General features: G+C 38.4%; 2 protein-coding genes and 2 non-coding genes across 6 annotated transcripts; 2 read left to right on the forward strand and 2 right to left on the reverse strand.

Moving 5' to 3' along the window:
• Positions 1–348: 348 nt before the first annotated feature.
• LOC110042592 (transmembrane protein 223-like) lies at positions 349–5,669 on the forward strand. Of its 3 annotated transcripts, none has more exons than XM_089275252.1 (5): positions 350–711; positions 1,276–1,539; positions 2,380–2,459; positions 2,896–2,967; positions 3,483–5,669. In XM_089275252.1, the coding sequence occupies exons 1-5, from the start codon at positions 637–639 to the stop codon at positions 3,541–3,543; spliced, it is 552 nt and encodes a 183-aa protein (XP_089131378.1). In that variant the 5' UTR covers positions 350–636; the 3' UTR covers positions 3,544–5,669. The 3 variants fall into 3 exon arrangements, with proteins under 3 accessions (XP_020603613.2, XP_089131378.1, XP_020603615.2); XM_020747956.2 differs by having other exon boundaries at positions 351–711; positions 2,896–3,017; XM_020747954.2 differs by lacking the exon at positions 3,483–5,669 and having other exon boundaries at positions 349–711; positions 2,896–3,452.
• LOC110042589 (Na(+)/H(+) exchanger beta-like) lies at positions 4,231–24,760 on the reverse strand. Its single transcript, XM_020747949.2, has 27 exons — positions 24,380–24,760; positions 24,206–24,251; positions 22,821–22,862; positions 20,947–21,015; positions 20,196–20,277; positions 20,066–20,093; positions 18,955–19,055; positions 17,756–17,831; positions 17,055–17,125; positions 16,707–16,818; positions 15,905–15,986; positions 15,109–15,204; positions 14,295–14,416; positions 13,664–13,737; positions 12,844–12,972; positions 12,602–12,691; positions 11,533–11,598; positions 11,112–11,224; positions 10,221–10,277; positions 9,764–9,820; positions 9,466–9,507; positions 8,991–9,049; positions 8,515–8,597; positions 8,326–8,405; positions 7,232–7,400; positions 6,595–6,731; positions 4,231–6,060 (listed from the first exon to the last, which is right to left on the reverse strand). The coding sequence occupies exons 1-27, from the start codon at positions 24,627–24,629 to the stop codon at positions 5,868–5,870; spliced, it is 2,526 nt and encodes an 841-aa protein (XP_020603608.2). The 5' UTR covers positions 24,630–24,760; the 3' UTR covers positions 4,231–5,867.
• Trnastop-uca (transfer RNA opal suppressor (anticodon UCA)) lies at positions 7,824–7,910 on the forward strand. The gene has a single exon. It is a non-coding gene; the product is annotated as a tRNA-Sec (tRNA).
• On the reverse strand, positions 10,879–10,951 carry Trnak-cuu (transfer RNA lysine (anticodon CUU)). Its single transcript has one exon. It is a non-coding gene; the product is annotated as a tRNA-Lys (tRNA).
• Positions 24,761–24,763: the final 3 nt, after the last annotated feature.

Genomic DNA, 24,763 nt, shown 5'->3' on the forward strand with positions numbered 1-24,763 from the left:
ACATACAAGCATACAAGGAAGCCAAAACTGTGTATTATACTCTGTCCCAATAATTTGAGGTCACTTAAAGATAAGCCTGCGGCTCAATGTTTTTAATCACAAATTCGGCAATGACTCGACTTTGCACGCTCCTTCCAATAAGCACGCCATTTGAATAAACGCTCCCCACTGAGAAGTGCCCATATTCCAATAAGCGCAACCTTCTAGTAAGTGCCGCTTTGCGAAAGTGGCATTTAAAACATTGATCTACAGTAAAATAAAATAGGAAGTGTGCTTTCTCATCTTAACGCAATATTGGACATTATTACAGTTCTTGAGTTACATTATCTGTTGTTTTTCATCATAGAATTGTAGTACAATTCTCATTTTTGTTTTTGTTGTTTTTGTTTTTTTAGAAAGTATCCCGTCTCCAATAAGCGCTACTCCTTCCCCTTCTCGAGCTTCCAAAGATAAATTAGCGCCCCGGCTTTAAATTGAAAATTACGGTACATGTTTCTCAGTTCTTCAGTTGTTACTGAGTTAGCTAAAAACTGGCTGGATTGGGAAACTGGCAACTGCTCGGCCACGAAGTGTCGCGCGAAGGCTGGCGCTAAGTAAGGACAAGATGGCCGGCGGCTAGCCAATCTTTACCCCATTATGTTTCACTTCTTAATTTCTGTCCATCAAAGAAAGATACCATTTTCTTCCTTGCGCCACGTTAGATGTTTCAAGGTACGTTTTGTCTTGCATTGATTTATGAAGTTTCCAGTTTTAATCATTCTCTGATCACAAGAAAGATGTAGATCGTTACGAGTGTGAAAACTTTCAAAACTCTCCCTGCATGTGTAGCACTTTGTGCTTTTTCGTCCTATAGTAACGGCGGTCATCGTTTTTTCCGTTCAGTCCTTGCATAACTTGGTACTACTGCTTGTATTTTTACGGGGTGTTCGTGTGCAGTGTTAAGAAAATCCGTGGTCACCTCTATTTACCATTGCAATTTACCACGTTAAGTCAGTTCCATCCCCCCTTTCCCCCTCCTGGCACCATCCCCCCTCTCCCCCTCCTGGCACCCTCCACCCCCCCCCCCCCCCCCCCCACGTGAAGGTCCTTAAATTAGTTAAGACTATGCCATGGTGGAAGAAGATATAAAATGAAATGAGAAAGGGAAGGATAAATTATGGAGGGTAGAGTAGTGAGTGTGGAGGGGGAGAGTGGCTGCACAAAGAGGGGCCTTCCTGGGTCCTGCTACTGGTATTAGGCTGTAGTCTTAGTATGCCTTTTGGTTCTCATCTTCAGTGTTTAAAGAAAACAAGGCTCAGCCTCTCGTCATATGCCAAGAATAAAGAACCTGCATGGAAAGATGTGACACTTTACTATTACAATCGTCAAAAATTCTTCCGCCTGGTTGGTCTGGCTTGTGCCAGCCAGTTTATATTTTGGGGATGGATGGCCTATATCCTGATTAGTCTGAAACAAGAGAGAAGCCAGAAAAAGATTCTTGATGTGTCATCATCATCATCGAACCCTGGTGTTTCATGGAAAATTGCCAGATTTGTAATGGTCAGTATAAATTAGCATGACATTCATCTACATGACAATTGACTATGCTCTCTGTCAGTAGTGAGAAGTGATCATGGAAGTCAAAACATTTTGGATGGACAGGTTGGGAGGGGCTGCTCAGGTATAGTCTGTGTGCAGACTCAATAATTTCTCCTGATGATATTGAATGTGAAGTGAAAACATGAGAGAAAACAATGATTGATGGCATGGATATGGGGATTCTTCTTTTCAGTTTTCAACACTATGAGGGCTGGCAAATGATCCATCCAAAAGCACGAGTCTTGCAAAATGTTTGTGAAATTTCATGGGAATCCCTGTCTCCTTTTTTTAGTGGTAAAATATGTGTCTCGCAGTCTCAAACTCTTCACAAAGCTGTCTTGAAGTCTTGCGGTTTTTTGCAAGGCCATCAAAGTCTCAGCAAAGTCCCAATTTGTTTGTTATTTCCTATAATAATGTCTGAAGGTCTTGCAGTCTGAAAGCCATGCACTCAATTTAAAACACTTTGAAGTCTGGATCTCACAGTTTAAAAAGTAAAAAAATTGTCTTTGGCTCACAAAGAAAGACTTTAGTCTTGCCTTCTCACAGAGTCGTCCATTTACCATTCACCTCCCTGACTATGAAAGTGATACGTAGCCAGGAAATATGATTCAAGTCCCTAAGGGAAACCTCATGTAATGGTCAGTGCCAGAAAAGGACAATGATTGACCTGGAGTTATATGCAATGGAAAGATTGGTTTTCTTTAGGTGTCAATTTGCTATTTCTTGTAAATCAAATTTTCTAAGATGTATGGTAAAGAAATCATTTTGCAGAGAGTGATGTATTGAAATCTTAATCCACAGGACAGTCCTGTTATGCTGGCTTCTTTTGCTGTAGGTGTCGGGCTGGTTTTTACTACATCAGGATTTATTTATAGTCTCAAGTATGTGTAGCTTATTATTAGTTCATTTTCAGGACATTTCAAATCAACTTCTTCTGGAAGCACTTAAAAGATCTGCCAATTCTTGGCTCGTAACCAATTTATGATTTCCAACAGTTGCAAGAATGAGGCCTTTTTGGGGTAAATTTAGAGGTGCCGAGGGAGCCTGGCTCCCTCCATTTAGCTCAAAGACTTCAATGGGCCAGAAACATTTTGGCTCCCCCTTTACATATTTATTTGAGCATGAGAAGTTTTGGCATCACTTATATTGGCCAACTGGATTTACAATTGATAGTAAATCCCTCAATTATTATGGGCTATGTCTGATCAAGCAGATCAGAACTGATTGGATAAATGTGAAAGGCTAATTTAGGCTTTTACTCAGGATGTCGTCTTCAGAAATTTCATTCATGCTATCCATTTTAATCATATTACACAGGAGTGTAAATCGTCTGGTCCTTCAGGGAAATAACCTACGAGTGGTGACACATACTCCTCTGGGTGGTACAAGGTCAGTGACTGTCCCCATCTCAGATGTGTCCTGTACAGGGTCTAGAATAGGTAAGTTTAAAGTTGACAAAGACACAATAAGAATTAGGCACCATAAGAATCCATGGGTATCCAAAATAACCTTCTGCATTTTGTTTGTGTTGCTTACACTAATATGCTTTTCAAAACAAAAACAAAGCATGGCTGATTTCTTAAAGCTGTGTTACATAAGTTCCATGACTATAAAGGGGTGATACCTCTTAAATCACCACAACTTTTAGGTTTAAAGATATGTAATTTGCAAATTTATGGCATTGCCAGTCATGGAATATTATAGGTTAATGCCTGTTCCGTCTAGAAAGCTACAGGCCTCTGTCAGGAAACCTGGCATTATACTTGCATTCTGACCCTTTCTGACCCCCTCTCTCCCCCCTTTGGCTTGTCATGAGTCATAAGAGTGTTCTACTTGTGGTGGAATTCACCGAGATGCATGTGCAATGAATACAAACATGTTGTGCTTGTCTGTTGTCTTGAAAGGTGCAAAGCCTCAGGTGCCACTGAAGTTGAAGGGACACCGTTTCTTTTTCCTTTTGGATAAAGAAGGAGAGTTTGTACAACCCACCCTGTTTGACAAGACTGTTGGGATAAAGAGATTCTAAAAGATGGCACACAGCATGGGAGACATGTCTTTAAGCAGAAGTGGAGGAGAATGGTGACTGGTAGCAGCTTTGTTCAGTCCCTGTAATCAAGTAACTTTGATCAAGCAGAAGTCTCTGAGAAACTACTGAACCTTGTGTTTTTCTATCCTCTTTGGGCTTGTAACGCAATCCACAGGGGGAAGATTGCGTGAGAAGCCCAAAGAACGTCTGCCCAAGAGGCTAGTGGTTCTCATCACAATAAGCAATTCCATGTATCCTCATTAACAACAACAACAACAACAACAACAACAGCAGTCCCATGTACTCTGTTTTGAAAATGAAATTTTGGAATACCTGACGTTTCACAAGCATTGGACCAAGAATGTCTTGGTCCAATGCTTAGGGTAAAATTGAAAACTCTAAGTTCTTTGATGCTGATTTTATTCCCAAGGAACAGTACTCACTTCTGTGTTATGAAGAAAGGCTAACGCTTTTAAAAAACGCTGATACCTAACACGTCAAAGCAAACGCACAAACATATTTCCTTTGTGTTAAGATAGCATTAAAAACGCGCGTGCGATGTCCCTTCTCGAACAGCAGCTGGTAATCAAACCGTTCCATAGTACACGGAAAAAAAAATCACGATGTAAATTGTTCTACATTTTAATAAAAATATTAAGCTTTAAGAATTTACTTTCTACCGTTGTTGTGAATTTTACACAAACATAGGGATGTAAGTTAAATAATTATTACATAGTTTTTGCTTAACATAGTTTCATCCTGCAAGCTGGTTTGGTACAGTACATTAAATAACTTTTGTCTGGAAGTTCAATAAAACTATATGTATATTCGTTGACAAGGTATTAAAAAATTACATCACAACTTCCAGATAAAATTATTACCTTAAAGTAACGATTTTGTGACAATTGTCTAACATCAATTTGTCTTTCACAATATTGACATTCTCTCCTTGTTCTGCCTTAAGCAAAAGGGTTTCCTAGAGTACAAGAGTTCATTAAATTATCATCATTTAAAATGAAATTTTGTACTTTTTTTCGTCAATTTAGTTAAGTTCGATTTTCACCGCCCTCCCAAGTCCGATCTACGGGCTCCTTTCCCGAACAGTGACTGGTAATCGAGCTTTCAGTTTAGTGTGAACGCAATTCACTTTCTATATCTTAGCACTACAAAAATGAACAAAGTTTGGAAGAATTATGATCAGGTGTTTTCGCTGAAAACAGTTCTCTTTCGATTGAAAATAACTCAACAGCTATTTCATTGCACAGTATTCACATTGGTCTGACGTTGTATAAGAGATTTTAAATTTGCCCCACTTTACGTGATTCAGGCAGCCTTCTCCATTCAATATTTATTTTTAGACCTCGAGCAGCCTTTCCTACGCTCGATGGACATGAAAAAACGACGTGTTGTTTGTTGTCTAATTTATTTCCGACAACTTTTTTCCGTTGTCTATCCGACAGCTAGAACACTGATATAACATAACGAGCTCTGAAAACTACACAATTATATTGAATTCAATAATTGATATTCTGTAGCTACTTTCGATTTGTCCCGTCATATATTCGTGTCCGTCGAGCTAGGACCACCTGTGTGTTCAAATTGATATTTCATGTTGTGCAAAAAAACGTATATTTGTGCCTTTACTAAGAACTATTTCTAGCTATTTCAGACTGTTGAATAACAATTCAGGATTACAGCAAAAGTGTAAAGCTTCTGCAATAAATTAACGTCTCCAGAAATACTTAAGTTGTATTCAGGACAAAGGTGATTTATGCTTAACTTTAAAAAGCGACACATTCAATTTAATTAATAGAGGATAAATGAATTTCACTTAAATTTAATGTCGCTTGGACTCAATTATTTTTTTTAAAGAAAATAACAGCTATTCAAATCCTTGAGCAAAATATCAAAAATGTATCATACTGAATTCACATATTTTACCTATTACGTCCGTCAATTTAATAATAATCCACGTTGTTTTACGACGTAATCAGTAACAGCTTCCTTGTCCAGTTAGAAATGAAAAGAGAAACCTCCGTTAATAAATGGTCGGATTTTGGTTCAATGATTATTTCATTCACTTCTGTAATTTCTTTTACTTCACTTCTTTCTTTTCTAAGTACTCTGGCATTGTTAGAAGAACCTTGCAAAACTTGACGCTTCCAATGTTTTAAGGAACCCGCCTTTTATTATTGAAATTTCTTTTGCTTTCCAAGTTGAAAGACGGCACCAAATTTAATTACCAAACTAAACTTGAATCTCTTCATAAATAACTGGTAACGCTCTCCGCATTTCCTTCTTCGTCGTTCTCGCCATCTATATCAACGACGAAGGAGGCCAAGGGAATGTTGTCTGGCTCTGTTGGCGAATCTTCTGTTGGTTTACTTTCTTCTTTGTCTTTATCAGTGTCATTTTTAGTATCCTCAGAGGATGGCTCCTCGGGAGTGGGGTATTTGCTGACAAAAAAACAAAACATCACAAGAAAATAAATCATCATTGTAAGCACTTCGTGGCGACGTTTTAGTTAGTTTTCGTCCAGCCGTACGCTTGGAACTGAACTTTTAAAAAAGCTGGCGTGGGGAAGTTTTCAGTCTGCTAACGACATTTTGGCCAAATGCGGTGCAATTTTACGTAAAGTTCTCATAAAATAAAATGCCGAATAACGCTTGACACAGATGAAATGACATTTCCCTCTTTTCCTAATACATGTGGGCCGCTCTGTTTTTCTTTTAATCGTTTTCTTCTCTTCTGAGTACGCATTACTTTTTTCGCGAAACTGCGTTGTACAGTACAATACAGGTAGAAATCGCTACGTTGCAGTTAGATGAACACATGCTGCCTTGTTTTAGGAAATCTCTTGCGACGTAACAACCGGACAAGCTACAGGATAAGATCAAACTCGAGCCAAACGTTAACTAGAGTTAAACAAAAACGAAGCCTAGTCGCATATTTCCGTGATTTACGACAGGAAGCCTACAGCTCATACTTACCTTGGCTCATTCTCAAAGGATGCATGTCGGCCCAGTCTTCCTCTGGCTTTCGCCTCAAAAGTAATACCGGGTTCTTCATCTTCACTGCTGGGAATGGGCCCTACTTTTGCCTCTATTGTCGGAGACGATTTTCCATCCTAATAACCAAAATGTTTATGAACGACAAGCGTTAAATAACGAGGCAAAACCGAGTAACTGAGGTATTTATTCCTCGAATATAAAAAGTCAGTAATTTTTACCGTAACCGTCTTGAAGATACATAAATTTAATTTCCTTTAGCTGTAGAATGATAGACGTACATGGGTAAATAGATATATACGAGAAAAAAATCTGTCAAATAACGGGACAAAACGCAGACTTTTGGCTCCCTCGTCACGCAATCATTTGTTTGTTTGCTGCGTGACAAGTCAAAAGGCCGTTCTTACCACTGTTTATCTTTTGTGTCTTGAGGCAATATTTGAGTCTGACTGTAACGTCTAAGGATCTCGTAAACGCAAGGTGTAACATTCTCTCAGTCCGACACATACCCTTACTTTAAACCGTTTCTTGAGCACGTTCCCTGGGTCACCATGATTATTTACGACATCAAGTTTCCTTTCTAGCGGAATTATCAATTATTAGCTATAGAGCCATGTACCTGGTGGTCTTCCTCTTCAAATATATCAGACAGGTTTTTCTTGAAGGGATCCGGGCGTCGCTTGTGGTGTTTATGTCGTTTTTTGTGTTTTGGCTTGTGTCTGTGATGATAGTGAACAGGTTTGGAATTGACTAAAATCTGATTTTGATACGCTGTTTCTCTTGGTTTCCTGTAAAAAATAAAAAAAATAATAAAATAATAATAATAATAATAATAATAATAATAATAAAATAGAGTAACTCTTAGCAGATTGACTTCAGTTATACGGAATTGAAGTAAACTGTGAAATGACCAGAAAAGTTGAAAAATTTTAACCTAACAGCGTACAAAGAAGGCAAAATCGTGTTTAATTTCTTTCGAAAGCGCATGCGCGATACTGACATCTTTAAATTAACGAATCGATAAACTATTTTCAAATCAGTCGTGTGAAAAAGTAAACAAAATAACTGTGACGTGTTAAAGATCATTCTTTTCGTGAAGGACTATCACATCAAGATTTTTGCAGCTCTTAGGTGGGCGAAGTTCTGTACCACAAGCGCACGGTAGAAAGTGATGTAAGTAATATAAACAAACCCGTTGCATTTCTGTAATTGCGCGGATGACCCTCACTGGTGTGGGGTGCAGGCTTCAAACCTGTAGCCGATTAGCATCGGAGCGGTTCGATTCCGCCTTCTGCGCGCCACATTTTTACTGTTCACAAGTAAAATAAAGATTTTCGCGGGTTAAGGTATTTTCGACTGGACAAAAATTATATTTCACAGTCTGACTATGTACAGGGCTCTCGCCATAAGAGCTGCTTTTCATCGACGTTTTGTTTGCTAAAGAGCTCTGATTGGTCAAAATAATTTCATACCACGCGCTCCAACCAATCACAGCAAACATGGTATTTCTTAACCAGTCAAGAGCAATGCCAAAACTAACCGGGTCTCAGTTTCTCGCGCTTGGAACAGCTAGCGAAAGCAAACAGATTCCCTCCCGTTTTTACACGCCAACGGTGCGAAACAGGCAGCATTCTGTCTGAGCTCGCCGGCTACCGTTGACACATAGTTATAACATTTCACTTCGAGTTCTACATGGCCACACGTAATACTTACATGGGCATAAGGTAGCCTCTCTCACCAAATAATTCTTCATCGTCGTCAATGAGGTTATTTCTGTACATTTTCCTATGTCTCTGTTGCAAAAGAAGTGTATTTACAGGTAAGTAATACAAGTTACTAGTGCACGATTCAAGAGTATGCGAAGGAGAAAGCATTGAATAAAATCAGGAAAACCATATTTACAAATGATCTTCTGTTCCTTTCTATAAGATTGTTTAAGCTATGGCTTGAAGTGTCGTGAATTTCAAGTTCGCCGCCACTTGGCACTGAAATGTCAGAAAAGAGAGAGTGTTACTAAGTACAATGGGAGCGCATTTCAAGCTGAACCACCCCCCCCCCCCCCTCTAGTTTTGCAAATTTGCTGTGGTAGGAACTCAGTTGGAGAAAAAAGAAAGTAAATTAACGACGCCTACTGACAACAAAAACTCAATTACTCGATAAAAGAAATGACAGAAATAATGTACAAACTGCCGCTAAGAAGAGATGGCGAGGTATTCCTACATGTCTGGTAAAAGCACAACAAACATTTTAATACTACATTCATCCCTGTAAAATGTGAAATCTAACATTCATTCCGTTCGCGAGGAATATTACATCTTTCACAGATAGCAGTTTACAACATCTGCCAGCTACAGGGTCATGTATTACAGTAACAGTACCTCCTGCCGCTCTCCAGTCAACTTGAATAGCGTCTGGTACACGACATTCGTCACCCGCTCTGAAGAAAAGGAAACAACATTGCAACCCACGTTAGAAAATCGTTTACAAATATTTTTTCCTTGTCATCTTTTCTCATATAAATTTTATCCCCTCCAAAAGTGCAGTACTTATATTCCTAAGGATTGTTCACTGTCCCTGACAACACTGAAGCTTGTGCTTATGTTTATGTCAAGTCAGAACGCGCTGTTGTAAGCACAAGCATAAGCGAAAGTCCGTCATCTTGTTTTACTGTTTAGAGGAGGCATGGAACCGAAATTAAGCCAATTGTCCGGGCGTCCTCACTAGCGTTATGCTTATGCTTATGTTGTAGCGAAAACCTGGCTTTAGAGACCTTTCTAGATATTCTGTGATTCACTAGCCAAGATAACGAGCTTTTCACGACAGTCGCAATGAAACGAGGGTAGTACACGTTACCTCAACATAGCCTTGTTTTCGTCTTCTTCTTCACTCGTTTCACTGAAAAAGCGAGACAAACAAGACAGGGCGGTTTAATTAGCAATTCTTATTTTCTTCCAGTCGGGTACAGATGAAATCTTTCCGTGATGGGGCTTACGCGAGCTTACTAGCGGTTTCCCGCGTTTGGCACGGGTTGTCTGGTTTTCGAGTTCTCATTGCACTGGTAATAACGTTATTCACAGCGTGTCTTATGATTGGCCAGATGGAATGCTAGTCCATCGTTAAATCACTGTTTAATAAACACAAAGTCACTTACGCAGCTGTGATCGCTGCAGCCTCGAATGCGCTACGAGCCAGCAGTTCAACAGGAAGTCTATGAGCAATGGAGAGGGAACAACAATAAGTACATGAAATAAGCCATGGAAATAATCTCCCAGAGAATCTAAACTTGTCAAAGTAACGCGAGCATTTCAAGCACAATGGAAGTGGTCTTCAAAACGAGTTATGTAACTCAAAGTGGTAGTAAAGCACAACACACGCTAACAGCTGAAAGCATTCTCGGGACATGATTATTAGCAGGTCAAAAGAAAACAAGTCTAACAGGTCTGTCTGGCTGAACATATTCTTTAACTTATATTCAAATAAAGTGTCATTGTTGTAGACAGCAAGTTCAGCAGGTTAAAAAAGTCTGTCACTGAGATCAAAATGCAAGCGACATCCATGGTCGAGTCGTGTATTCCGCTTTGATCTTTATAATTTTCAAAGCTTCTTACCCTGAAGAAAACAGGACTGTTCCACTACCTTCTCTCTCTAACCGAGTCAAGGCATCTCTGAAAAAGAAAGGCAAACAGAAAAACGTCAACAGATCAAAGTTGTAACATCTCATTAATGAGACAATCAAACTTGTTGTGGCATTTTTTCAACACGCTAAAACAATTGCGAAGGTCATCCGGAATCCTGCCTGCGTGTCTATTATCATAGTGATTGCGTACTGACGAGGTCTTGCTTCTATGTCCATCAACGCGTACGAACAGATGGCCACGGGTGTAACCGACACGGGTGTTTTAGCGTGTTGAAAAAATGCCACAACAAGTTTGATTGTCTCATTAATGAGATGTTACTCATTAAACAATTACGACCGTGTTTAAATGTACAATCAGACTCAGTTCGCGCTAAAGTCTTTGTCTAACTTATGCAAATTAGAAACTCTGAACTCTTAGTTACTCTTGAAATCGCATATTTAATTAGTTTCCCTTGACAATGGCGCCAAGATGTCGCCGAAACGTCGGATTTATCTATCGTTAGTTTTTGCCTGTATATGTTTATCTAAATCATTGTTGATTAGAATAAACTGAGAGTAGAAAAATGTTAAAAATGGCATAAAGTTAAGAAAAGGAAAAAAACAAAAAACAAAAAAACAAAAAACAATTGCGCCCAACGTGGGGCTCGAACCCACGACCCTGAGATTAAGAGTCTCATGCTCTACCGACTGAGCTAGCCGGGCAACAGGTGGGTGGACATGGTATATGTTAGCTATTTGTCTTGTTTATCAAGTCTTGCATACAAAACGTCTTGCGGTGATACACTTTCGCCCACAGGGTCAACTTTTGCCCTTGGTCTAAACCGGAGATGAACATCAACTACCAACACCTTTCTCTACTTACTTATAGGCCAGTCTTCTGTAAGCCAGCAAAATATCTTCATCATGGACGAACCGATAGCTGTCACGTATTAGCCATTTTCTGAGATAATGCGTGTGAAAATACTCTATCATTTCCTGCATAAATAACAATAAGGAACGAAGTTACAGGTGGAGAAACAGAAGTTACTGTAGTCAAAATGGTTAGTTTAGTGTCAGTAATGGTGCGAAGGGTGAAGGCTGTTACGTCAACGCGATGCGTCAGCTAGGTTACTAAGCAACAATTGACAGCACTCAGTGCGATTCACGTGATGACGGAGTTCTGTGCGCTGTTCAAATGGATGCCAATACAGTAATGTTTCACATAATTTGCTAACGTTTTCTTTAAACAGTAAACTAGGATCTCAAAAGCGTACAGTATTTTACGTCATTCGAGGAATTCTTACCCAGTAATATCCGTGACCCCGCTGACCACTGATTTCTTCAATTCCAGCCACAAGGTGGTCTAAAAACTAAAACAATCGATGGAAAAAAGTCGAGTCAAGATTGTTAACCTTTAAAGGCCAACTAAAATATATGGGCAACAATTTTCTCGCAACCTGTGCCGCTTATTCCTGAGCTCCACGTTGCGGCAACATTGTGCACAAAGTTGAACTCATGTGTACTTCGAACAACATGTTCTTGTTAGTAAAACGCTCTCCATAAATCACTTTGTAATGCAACATTCTTCAGCGACAAGTTGCAAGGAAAATGTTGCCTGCATTACTTGGCCTTAAAGAAAGGGCTATCAGAACTGAATCTGGGACGAAGAATGACAACATTTCTGTACGAGAAAATTTTTTTCAGGTGCTTTTGCAAATCATCAATATCATTTTTTTTAGGATGAGTTCAAGAAAATCAAAAACACGATCTAGACCATTAAAAAACTCGCAACTTTAGAATTAAGGCGTTTGACAATTGACAGGAGTACATCTACGAAGCAAGGACAAAGGAAGGATGGAAATGGACTAATATTACAAAACTTAAAAAATGCTGCACTGTTGATTCCAGAAAATTGCATTCTGCAGTATGTCGCATACAACGGAATGAATGGGTATGGTGTGGCCAATTTACAAAGTCTGTATTTCTGATACAACCTCAACATGAATGTTGTAAATTCCTATTGCACGCCTGCACTCGCAGAGTTACTTTTCAATAACCAGCGCGAGGTTGATAAAACCGGAGAAAAAAAATGCGCAGAAGGAACGCTTAGCTTCTACCAGGCGTTCAGTTAGTTGCTGCGCAGCGCGAAAAAATGGCGAAGCGAAAGCCGAGAGAGAGGTTGCGCCCCAACTAACTAAACGCCTCAAAGAGGTTAGAGGCACGCAGACATTCTTCTTGTTAGCAGGAGTGCAAGCAAGCAACACCAACGTCTGCGTAGCAGGTTTCCTGTGTTACGAGATTGAACATCATTTTTCTTGTTTCCCTTCGTTCACTAACAACTAATACTAGCGAGAAGAGCTTACATGTATGTACCTTTTCATTAAGCTCCGCATACATGCTGCGTTGTTCCTTCCCCCTCAACTTGACGTGAAGAATCCGCACAAGAGGTTTAATGGTCATTCCCTGAAAATAAAAGAAGAAAATGATATACCACCAGACCATTCACTAGAAACTCTGTACATCATTTCAAAGTGTTAACCAAGTTCGCTTAAAAGTCCCGAAATTTACCATTAAAATCAAATGGTCTTTGTCAACGTAACTCGACAAGTCTTTACCTGAAAGAAAACCGTGAAAAGGACGATCACAATCGTGGTTGTGACAAACATATTCTTCATAGGAAAATGATCCTCGACGAGCAAAATGGACAGAGAAAACGACACAGCTCCTCTGATACCACCATAGCTCTGAAAAGAAAGAAAGTGAAAATAAGACAACCAAATTCCTTCAACTGGTTCAACTGAATTTGTGTTACACTTCTAGGTGGTTCCCAGTGCGCGGTATGTACCTAATGTTTGTGAATTTTCACTATATATTAACTGCGGTTCCAGATTTTGTGATGTAGCAAATTTATAAGTAGTTTCACGAGAAGTGAAAGTTAAAACTTCAGAAACTTCTAAGTGTGAGCTAAAATCACAAAAATGTCAAATTTCGAAAAAACTGCTAAATTCAGAGTCACCAAACTCTTGATAAGAAAAATAAATTATTTCCCTTTGACCCGTTTCACTCGTGGCGTAGTAGTTTTCACCCTGTACGCCCACTGAAGAGCCTGCTCAGGCTTAATGAAGCAAGTGCTAAGAACAGCAACTTCAATTTGAGTCTGAGCTGTAAAAAACAAGGAACCCTACCACTATGCTTGGCAGCATTGCTAGTAAGGTAAGGTAACTAGTCATTCGAGATGCAATCCTTTCAATTCACTGTGAATTGATTTTTAGGTAGAGTTAATACAGTGTCCCCAATTAGCTCACATGGGCTAAATACATTGACACTTAAATAAAGTTCTTATTTACTTACTTACTTGTGACCAAAGGGACAAAAACACGGTAAGTTGTACAAAAAGCAATCTATGCATGCACTACAACTAAAATTAATAATTACCATGATAAACTGATCAACAGCACTGAGTTTGTTGAGCCGATTTTTGTTGGCAAAGAATGTCAGTATAACCACACCTGAAATAAAACAGAAGATGAACAGATACGTGTATCATTCCTACATTACAATGTAAGTGTACAAGTCTTGTATTTGCTCTTGTAAGTGTACAAGGCTTGTAAATTGTTCTGAGGAAAAATGTTTAAAGTGGTAAAAGACTTTACTAGAGACATTCAGAGAGTGAAACACTAAGATACACACAGACTAATCGTCCAAACGTTGGAAAACCAGGTAGTGCTCATTTACAAATGCCCCATAAAATAAGGGCAATGTACTGTAACGTCATATTGAATCCAACCTGGTCCACAAAGTTGGGGCCTATACCAGATTTTCTTGCTTGAAGCAACTAGAAGTACTTCGTATCCTCCGGGATCGGATTTGACTGAGTCTGAAACCATGTTACCCCAAGATCATTTCAAATGCCAAGTTGCCCTGATAGGTTTTTGGTACCAGTTTCAACTCAAGAACACAATGCATTGACCATGGGTCTTGCCCAAACTCAGGGTGTTCGATCTGGAGACTAATGCACTAACCCTTAGATCACCATGTGTCTGCCTCACTAATACGAACAACTCACCCAAAGCCCTGAAGAGCAGGATAAATATCAGTGTAACAAACACAAAAGACGTGTTCCACACGTGTGGCCAGCTAACCACTCGCACTCCAAGAAACATAAAGATGAGAGTTTCACTGCTAGAGCTGTAGACAGGCACAAAATTAGCAGATCAGGATATGAAAATAAAAAGCAGCAATGTGTAACATTTACACACAAGTTACTTCATACAAGTATTAAACTCTGTGATAAAGATAGAAATTGAGAAATGCCAAAAGTTTTGATTTCATCACATGTAGCCCTTTTAAATACATCTTACATGTAAGTTGCTACAATATAAGGCAAAATGATGATTACAACAAATTGCTCATTTAAGTTATGGATTGCCTTGGTTGTGTTTAAAACAGGAAATGATGAAATGAAGAAATGTCACTACAGTTAGACTAAATAGACCTAACTAGTGTACCACTTAGACTAAAATAATAGCACCCAGGTTAACCTCAATATCACTGACTTGAAGGTGGATAGCTCTCAACAGTTTTATGGGCTAACGGTATCCCACATTGTTAACTGCTTTTTCGTCATTTTGTGTTTTGCACAAGCCTAAAGGTGTGTCTTTCTGATGGCTAAATTTGAGATATGACGAAGACATGACATCACCACAGATGATCTTCAGCTTAGTCTCCGTACAGTCGTCATTTGGGGTTGTCACATGCACATGGAAGCATGGCGTAATGAGCCCCGAAAGGCAGGCTGTGTAGGAGATGTCTCCTCTACTGAGATCAGAAATGAAATCACACACTAGAGAGCCAGTAACAAAGAAAGTTGACAAAATTACCTGAGCATCTTGAGAAAATACTTGATTGTTGTGTGAGATTTTCTTGATATGTTTAGCTCCACATAGGGCTTCATGATGATAGCACAGGTCACAATACTGTATACAGTGAAACCAAAGACCTGATGTCAATAATTATAATTTTTAATTCACTCTTTTCCTTGTTGGTCTCCATAGATTTTGCATGCTATTAGTTGGGCAAAGAATTTGATTTTACCTTTAAGCTGTTATTAATAACAATTCCTATTCATGATGACAGTGGTGGATCTAGGAGAGGGACCCAGGAGGCCTCAGCCACCCCCTTACTTTGGGTAAAAAAAATCGCAGAGGGAAGAAGAGCCGGCAGGGCAAGCAAAAAAAAAAAAACAACAAAAACCAGGCCCCCCCTTAGCTCAAGGTCTAGATCGGCCACTGGATGAGAACCTCATATTTTGAAGATTGCCACATCGTACAACCCACTGTTACACTGTACATGTACCTGTCATCATTACACATGGCGTGGTCTGTGTAGTGTCCCTTGGAGTAAGGCTACTGATTACGAATTATACATATTGGTCACAAAATGGCGGTGGGAGTGTGTGACCCCGACCTCAAGTTTTGTCACACACTCTGTGTCTTAGCTTAGAACAAGTACTAAATGACATGATTGTAGAATTACTAACAGTAAATACTGCAGCTATTTTTGTGTTTTGTAATACTCTAGATAAACAATTATGTTTTGGGGGATTTTAGAAAACAGAGAGGGAAAAGGTGGTGTGCAATGTATTGAGGCAAAACTAGAGTTACATGTTTTGGTTACCTCATGATTCCAGACAAGTGGAACATTTCTGCTGTCAGGTATGAGAGGTAACTCATAACAAACACAAAGATGGGTTCAATCACTGAAAAAATAAAACAAACATTCCATTAACGAAGTAAAATTAATGCATTAAAGGAAATTTTTATCTTGTACCCACAAATTTAACCAGTTAAAATGAAATGTTTGCTTGTTGTATGGACTACCTTAAAGGTTATAGTGCATCGCACAAATGAGATAAGAATTCCAAGAACACAAACATGGGCCCCCGTGAGAGATGAGCGAAAAAAAATTAATGTTGAAAAAGAGCATAATCAAGGCTCTTTAAATCCTTGCCAAGATCTTCATGGATCTTACAAAGTTCTTTGCTAAGGTTGCTGCCATGCTAGGAATTTTAAAGCTATATTAAACATCCCTCTCTTGACAGAACTGTCTTAACATTGTCAAAGTTGTTTAAGTTGTGTCAAAATTATGAGTGCAAAGTGTTGTGTGAAGATCATTCATATGTTTATAGAACTATCTTAGGCAGGTTTTTGAAGATCTTTAAATTCCTGCAAGGATTTTTCAGCTGGGATGGCCAAGAATTAGACTATGATCTACTGAAGTAGAAACCACAACTTAACAAGAAACAAATTGAAATATGAGGACTGATGGGTCTATTCTTCAAACCCTACAAAACATTACAAATAATTGTATTTAAGATGACTGTTAGTGGCAGAGTGAGGAAAAATACCAATTCCAATAAATGTTGTGTAATTTTTTCTAGCAAATTATCAAACTATGGATTTAACTGTGATGTACCCACCTCGGACATGGTCAGTATATTTGGTTACAAATGCTGTGGTTAATCCCCAAAGCAATCCCATTAGGGTTCCACCAATACTAACCACAAAGAATGATGCAAACCCAAGGAGGATCTGAAAAGTTTCAACAAATAAATTTTGAAAATGAGCTCATTAATCACTTCCAAAACAAACAGTACCTGAAAACAATTCCAAGCTATTAGAAGTAAGCCAGATCAGCTGTACAATGTACATGGACTAGTCGTTGTTAAGTTAAATTCTAGTTGAGTACAAATAGTTTTCTTTAATTACATACATTATCACTATAATGACAATCAATTTCACATTTTCATTCTGACCCCAAGTTATACCTCTTTATAAGCGACTACATCAAAACCTGCTAAGGCCTCAAAAAGGTGATATAATACCACAGTCACAGCATCTGTGAAAAAAAGAAAATTTTAGCATTATGTACCATCTGGGTGAAACTCAGCAACTCAGTAACTCCGTCTCGGTCCATAAACACGCAAAAAAAGAACTTGGCCAATATTCAGCCATCTTGACCTCACACTTGGCCAATATTCAGCCATCTTGACCTCACACTGGGTCAATAACCCATCTATCTATCTATCTGTCTGTCTGTCTGTCTGTCTGTCTGTCTATCTGTCTGTCTGTCTATCTGTCTATCTGTCTATCTGTCTATCTGTCTATCTGTCTATCTGTCTATCTGTCTGTCTATCTATCTATCTATCTATCTATCTATCTATTTATGGATTCGTACAAGTACAGGTGCTTAACAATAGGACATAAGTCCCCTACTTGGTTAATACACCCAGACCCAACCCCCTAAAAAATATCACGAAAAAACCCTTCCCTGACCCGACTAAACTACAAATCAAATAATCTAATAGCAAATAATCTAAATAACACAAATACAATCTAAAATATACTAATCAACTTAACAAGTAACCCATAAATACTAACATTCCATATTTTACTGTAAAAATAATTTCTACTTTTTTATTTAGTAATTATTATACAATAGAACAAGTAAAGGGTACTGAATTCTTACCATTCAAAAGTGATTCACCAAACACCAGGATGTAGAGCATGACATTAACATGAATCTCTTCAAACACAGCCAGCACCTGTGTAAATTAAAGGATATTTTTTTTAAAAATGTTACTAGCGAAAAAGTGTCCAAGAGGGAAATAGATCATGAATGAGCCTTTGCCTCCCTAAAAATATAACAGTTTATTGCCAATACCATTGCCTTCCCCCAGCCCCACCCAAAAAATCCTTGAGGAAGGTTTTTACTAGCAATGGAGTGAGAGTCGCAGTTGGAGTAATAAGAGGGCTTTAAGTCATAAGCTTGACAGAATCAGAGTGCAAAGAATCAGAACATTTCCATTTCTTTTGATTCCGTTTATGACGCTGTCCCTTATGATTCAGTGGAAACTGGATTGCCAGATTCGGAAGCAGAAAAACCAACCAATCACAAGGCCTGGTTTATTCTTCTGCTTCTCCTTGTAATCTGTCAATCTAGTTTTCACTAGATTATAATCAAAAGAGTCATTTAGGTTAAGTAGAATTGGTGTTCTGCTTCGCACTCTGTTGGTTTGATTTCATTAGATTGTGTTGCGTATGCTTCTGACGATAATGATTAAAACTCCGAATATGACTCCGTTACTAGTGAAAACCAGGCTTTATAAAGCTTGCTTCTCCCCTCAGTCAGTGTCATCCTTAAGAAGGTAGCCAGGACCAAGTTGTCTTTAGTTGAATTACTCAGTGTCTAAGTTGCCCTTCTCTGGGGGAGCAATGTTGTTGCATGTTTTGACATTAAGTTGTTAGAACTACAGTCAGAGTTCAGTTCTCTCAGGTTGGTGGATGTATAATATTACAACATTACATAGCAGTAACTTTAGAGCGGTCTTCCAATGAATGTCAAAAAACCAAAAGAAATGAAAGTAATTACTCTGGCCAATCACAAAGGATGCAGACAATCCTGACCAGTGAACCAAAGAAGATGCAAACTGAATACAATAGAGTCCTCTAGCTGGCACAAAAGCATAGGAAAAGAATTATTCAGAGCGAGTCACGACTGGATTTGGCTTTACTTCAGTCAATGGATGGAAAAGTGGCACAAAATTTTGAGTCCAATCACAAAGCATAGTACTGTGAAACCTGGGAGGCAGACGCAAATTACTTTCCACATTCAAGTGACAACTGCTCTTGAAATCCTTCTAACAGTGACTGTACGAGTTAACTTACAGCAACTGGATCTACAGCAGCTATGAGTGATGAAAAGGTCAATGCATGCATCAATTTCAGGTCCCATCCCACACTTCCTGATACTCCAAACAGGGACAGACCTGTTTATAAATGGATATCAAGAAAATAAATTACAAATAATCAATGAGGATCAAGAAAATAAAAACTGAATACATACAATTTTAATGAGGATCACATTTTGGTCTATTAATTAAATCACATAATTATATGGATGTATTTATGAAAACCGTGTCAAAATTGGGGCAAAACTTTTTTGTCTAACTATTAGCGATAGCCAGCAGTCAGGGTGCTGAGCACTGTGCTTCTGTCAAGGAGGGTTGGGGCAGACAGCCCAGGTCTGTTGCTACCATCTGATACCAAGCTGGGCCCCAAGGACGTAAACCCCAGGGTGGGTCACAGAGAGAGGCATTTTTGTTAGTAAAACTAGTCATTTTCTTTGCAGGACAGTCTTGGCCCACCATGCCCTACAGGCTTAGGGGCTGCTCTGCAGGCGTAGGGGCCAGAAGCCCACCACACACAAGCAAGGTGGGTGAGTAGGTTGCATAGTGACAGACTGGCAGCCTGTGACTGATTGATTGAAAAAGCCTGACTCATGAGTATATATTTTCTTGGAAAAGTGGCAGGATGGTTGTGTTGAAATTGACACAGTTTTCAAAAATCCAGACATTAATTATAAAATAGGGTCTCAGCATGCCAATGTTTGTGAGTCTCAAAAAATGGAGTGCAAATCAATGATATTGACTTATCTTTGAAACATGTACAAAGTTGCTTCATCATGCAATATTAGAGAGAACGAAAAATAAAATTAGAGCTTGCATCCATATTGGCAGTTGACATGAAACTTTAAATTTACTCCATGCAAGTAGTGTGAAAGGTTACATTCTGTGACATCTTACATGAATCAAAACAAAAAGTAATGTAAAAGAACTCTTGAGAGTATGTAGTACAAACTGGAAAACACCTTTAATCAATTCTCTTTTTGACAAATGAATGTACAAAATATCTTGAACTTATCATATTAATTGCTTAAATATGATTTATAATCTAAAAACGAAATGGAAAATGGTTCTTTAGTTACTACAGTACTTACCTACTGTAAATGTATTAAAAATTGTTCCCTGAAAGAAAGAAAACAAAGGGCAAAATGTAAATAAAAGAAATTCAAAAAACTTAATTTGAAAGCACTCATTCTATGGCAACATTATTAAACCTAAACATACCACAACTGCATACAATAAAATTGTTCCTATATTGTCAAAAAATGCTCTGTCTTGAAGAAAATAGCCAGCCTCTAGAACAATTCTGAAAAAAAAGGACAGTTATGAAACAAAACAATTAATTTGAATGAATTGTGTAAACTTAAATATGCCATGACCAAAATGATAATTTTGGTGAATCATATGTATGTCCATCATACAGGAAGACAACACAACACAGACATCAAGCACCTCTAAAAGTACAACCAGGAGAAACTTTAGAAATGCAGGTCAGGCAGAAGCCAACCTCTCAGTGATCATCATATCATAATACATGTAATATGCATGTATAACTGAATGGATACAGGTATATATATATACCTAGGTAGGGTGTTGGGAATGATTATGGACTTTCCAGATAATTGCTGCATGTATTAACATCTAGTACCAGTACATGTTCGGAGCAAATTCCCATAGGAAAAAAAGCTGATAAAAGTCCCCTCTCTATCCCTTGGCCATAATTCACAGTGTCCCCCCCTCCCCAGGTGTCATTCTTCCCTGACCCGTACATGCACTCTACATGTACTTGGAAAATTTGTTCCAACTGGTGCCAGGTCAGTTTTTGAAGAACACAGTCCAGCAACGTCAGGCTGATGCTGATCAATATTTACTAAGGGTATACTTTTGAGATGCAATAATATTGTAAGAATATTTATAACTATTGATAAACATACATGTAGAAAAGAGACTTTCAAGTCAAATCACAGGTACTTACGGCGGCAACATGAACAAAAAGAACGTCCGTGATGAAAAGATTGGAGCTCTGTCACTGATGCCCATAGCCCTAGATAAACAAAACAATATCAAAATATTATTATGTGACATGATGTACAGTGTGTCAGATAATTTATACACAAACTCATTTGAAATCATATGTAAGTTATAATTATATTAGTATTCTCTCCCAAGATAGGATGCCAGTTCACTACTAGTTATCATCAGGTTACGTATTACATACTTAATCTCAGAGCAGACAAAAAAAGCAGAATGTGATGCAGTTCTGTCAATAATTAATTACAGAATTGATAATTAATAAATTAAAATGTCTTGACCGAGGACATTACACCAGGTCAATGTTCCATTCTGGATCTTTAGAAAATAATTGTATTTGAAGTTATCATACCCAGCATGACTGGAAATTGACATGGCCGTGTAGTGGGTTTAGGGGCACCATGGATTCTGGATCGATTGATAATAATAATAATAATAATAATAATAATAATAATAATGATAATGATAATGATAATGATAATGATAATGATAATGATAATGAAAATAATAATAATCATAACAGTAATAATAAAAATAATAACAATAAAAATAACAATAACGATAAAAATACTACTACTACTGCTACTGCTACTGCTACTGCTACTGCTACTGCTACTGCTACTGCTACTGCTACTGCTACTGCTACTGCTACTGCTACTGCTACTGCTACTGCTACTGCTACTGCTACTGCTACTGCTACTGCTACTGCTACTGCTACTGCTACTGCTACTACTACTACTACTACTACTACTAATCCTTTCACACTACACATATATAGGACAATGGATAAGCTCTAAAGGGGAAGTGCTACAGTGTGCTTTAACATCGCTGAGCATTTTCTAGCTGGCAGGGAGCTCCCCACTACTCAACTGTCACATACTGTGATCACTTTCAGGTGTGCAAAGATTGTGGAAGTTTTGAGTCTGTTACTGCTAGTCTTGATCAGCCAATGAGGTTGATCTGACTGGTTATGCAGCAACATTCATATCATGTGATGAAGGTCTGCTGTGCTTGGTGCTTTGTGGCAAGGTAATAAGTATTGACTGAGATGCTCATTGGTATACATGTGGGTTCAAGGAAGCAATCCATACAAGGCATCATTTCTGATAACATCCAAAGGGATGCTAAGTAGCATAATACTTCCTGAAGCACCAATGTCCACAACAAAAACAACAACAAAACAGCAACAGGTCAGAACAGTACAACATTGAACCACTGAGGGATCAAATTTTCACCAGAAAAATGGAATAATGGAGAAATGGAATGCACCAACCACATCCAACCTTCCTAATATAAATGGTGGCATGTAACTAGTTGAACCCATTGCTAATGGTAGCCTAGCAGAAGACAGTTGAACGTCACCATCAACATGCCTATCTTAAAATTTTAATTGTAATTAATTATAATTTATGGTTCACTCCATAAGGGGGCAAGATGAACTGGATCCTGTGCTGTGATTGGTCACCTTAGCTGGCCAGATGGCACTATCTTGCCCACTCAGGATCACCCGCTGTGTCCCACAACAAAACAGTGCTCTTTTTCCATATAGTAAATCCTTTATTGACCAAGCTTGTTCAGTCAAGATGGCTGGATATTAGCCTCATTCTTTTTTTTGAATGTTTATAGCCCTTGGCTCTGTCTCGATCCAAAAAACATGCAAAAAAGAACTTGACCAATATCCAGCCATCTTGACCTCATTCTTGGTCAATAACCCATCTAATTTATTGGAATTATATCTACCATGTTGTACAACGAAAACCTTGTCCTCCTAATGATATTGTGACTGTTAAATGTCTGAGCTACAACAAAGCAACTTACTCCATTATTCCTCCTATTACAACTCCAAGAACTATAACCAAGCTGAAAGAAGAAAACACATTTCATTACTCACAGAAATGTTTGAGCAACAAGTATTGTATTTTTCATGTAAAATAACTTACCCTTCACTACTTATGGGGCCTTGAGTAATGGAATTTAGAACATTTAGAAATAGGTTAAAATCAGCAACCCATATGGGCAAATGGAGACATAAGTTTTTTGATCATAGAGATGAGAGTAGTGGGGGGGGGGGGGGGGGGAGGGGGGAGAGATCCCATTTCATGCGCAAATGTTAACGAAATTCACAGGCTACAAATACTTTCAGCTTGTTTTAGCTACTTTTTTTTTTTATAAATTCACGAATTTGCATGTCTTATAATTGCTTTTATTGTGTCAAACACTTATTTCTGCCTTTATCACCAATCACACATTCACCATTTGTCACCTTATTATTGTGCGCCAGCGGATATTGGCAGTTGTCTAGGCAGAGTTTGACTTGGAGATTAAATAATTGTTTTAGGAATACAGCATGTCCGAAACAAACAAAAGATAACGTGACAGGTTCTTTTAGTTATCCCTTTCTTCTTGTTTGCTGAAATATTTCTTGTTCAAACATAAACTATTTATTTTGTCTGTTCCTCAGAATCTAAATGTCTGTACGTTTTCCAATAAAGAAGGTGCATAAAAGGCACTGCTACATATGTGGGTTGTTTATGATAAAGACCAATACTGATAAAGAAGGAGCTGTAATTTTGAATGCAATATTTTGTTTTTGCCCATGCACTTGGCACAAATTCAATAGCTAAGCCAAGGCATAGGAAATATTCAAGCCAATATAAACATTAAACCTTTTGAGTACTGTGGCGTTAATCTTTGTTGTATCAAAATGTTGGTTGTAATGTTGGCCACAACAAGAAGCTAAATGTTATGCGAATGACACACAATATAACGCTGGATTTCTAGGTCTACCTGCTGAAAGACAGTCAGTTGACAACCGACCTAACTATGCAAACAAACGAAAATTACTGTCAGACATCTGACAATAACTGAGGCGGGAATACAAATTGGAATTTCAGCGTCTTAACATTTTAATCAAGCCGACGTAAGCTTAAGTTAACAAAGTGCACTGCAAATTTCTGTAGGACCTAACATCGCCGACGAAAATTATATTATATGCATTTTTCACTTAAAAGAATGGCTTCTAAAAGTTATTTCTATTTTCTTGTGGATTTTAAGCGGTTTTCAGTTTCGATCATCATTTAAGCTGAGTACATCCGCGGTGCAATGCATACACATGGAAGCTAACTAGAAGCGGAACGAACTCCCAAAACGAAAATTAACTAAAGATGATCGATAATTCATATTTGCATTTTGCTTCAACTTACCATGATTCTGGTATGACTGAGGATAGCTTGTGAGACAGATGAAACCCTAAAAAAAAAGAGAGAGTATATTTATGACAAAGACCATCTTTATTTGGTCACTCTGAATTAAGCTTGCATTAGAAATCGACACCCGCCTGCTCAGCTAATTTTTACATAAGTACAAAAACACCTTACCAAGTTTAGCAAGACTTGCTATAAGAATCCACACAATAATCGTTAGCGGTCCAGATACATATTCAAAATCGAATCTAGCCACTTTTATCTCCGCTGAAGATTCATGGCCTGAATCTTCGTTGTGAATCGAAGAATTATTGCTAGGACTCTCGATGGCTGGGTCATCCACCACCGCGTTTATCCGAATAATTAACACGCCTACTAACAACAAAACTGCTGCTGGGTTTATGAAAGCCATCTTAACTTTCATGTCTCCTCGGGATAAGACGATCTTTGCTTAACAGAATGGTTTGGCCAATGAGTAAATCCCTTCATCGATCTTCGGGCAACGACTAGACCGTCTTCTGCAATAAAATTATTTTTTTCGTCAAGCCCGCCGGGCCG

Source organism: Orbicella faveolata, unplaced genomic scaffold (genome assembly GCF_042242905.1).
Source record: "Orbicella faveolata isolate gen_17 unplaced genomic scaffold, um_ofav_v1 contig_36, whole genome shotgun sequence".
NCBI classification, from domain to species: Eukaryota; Metazoa; Cnidaria; class Anthozoa; order Scleractinia; family Merulinidae; genus Orbicella; species Orbicella faveolata.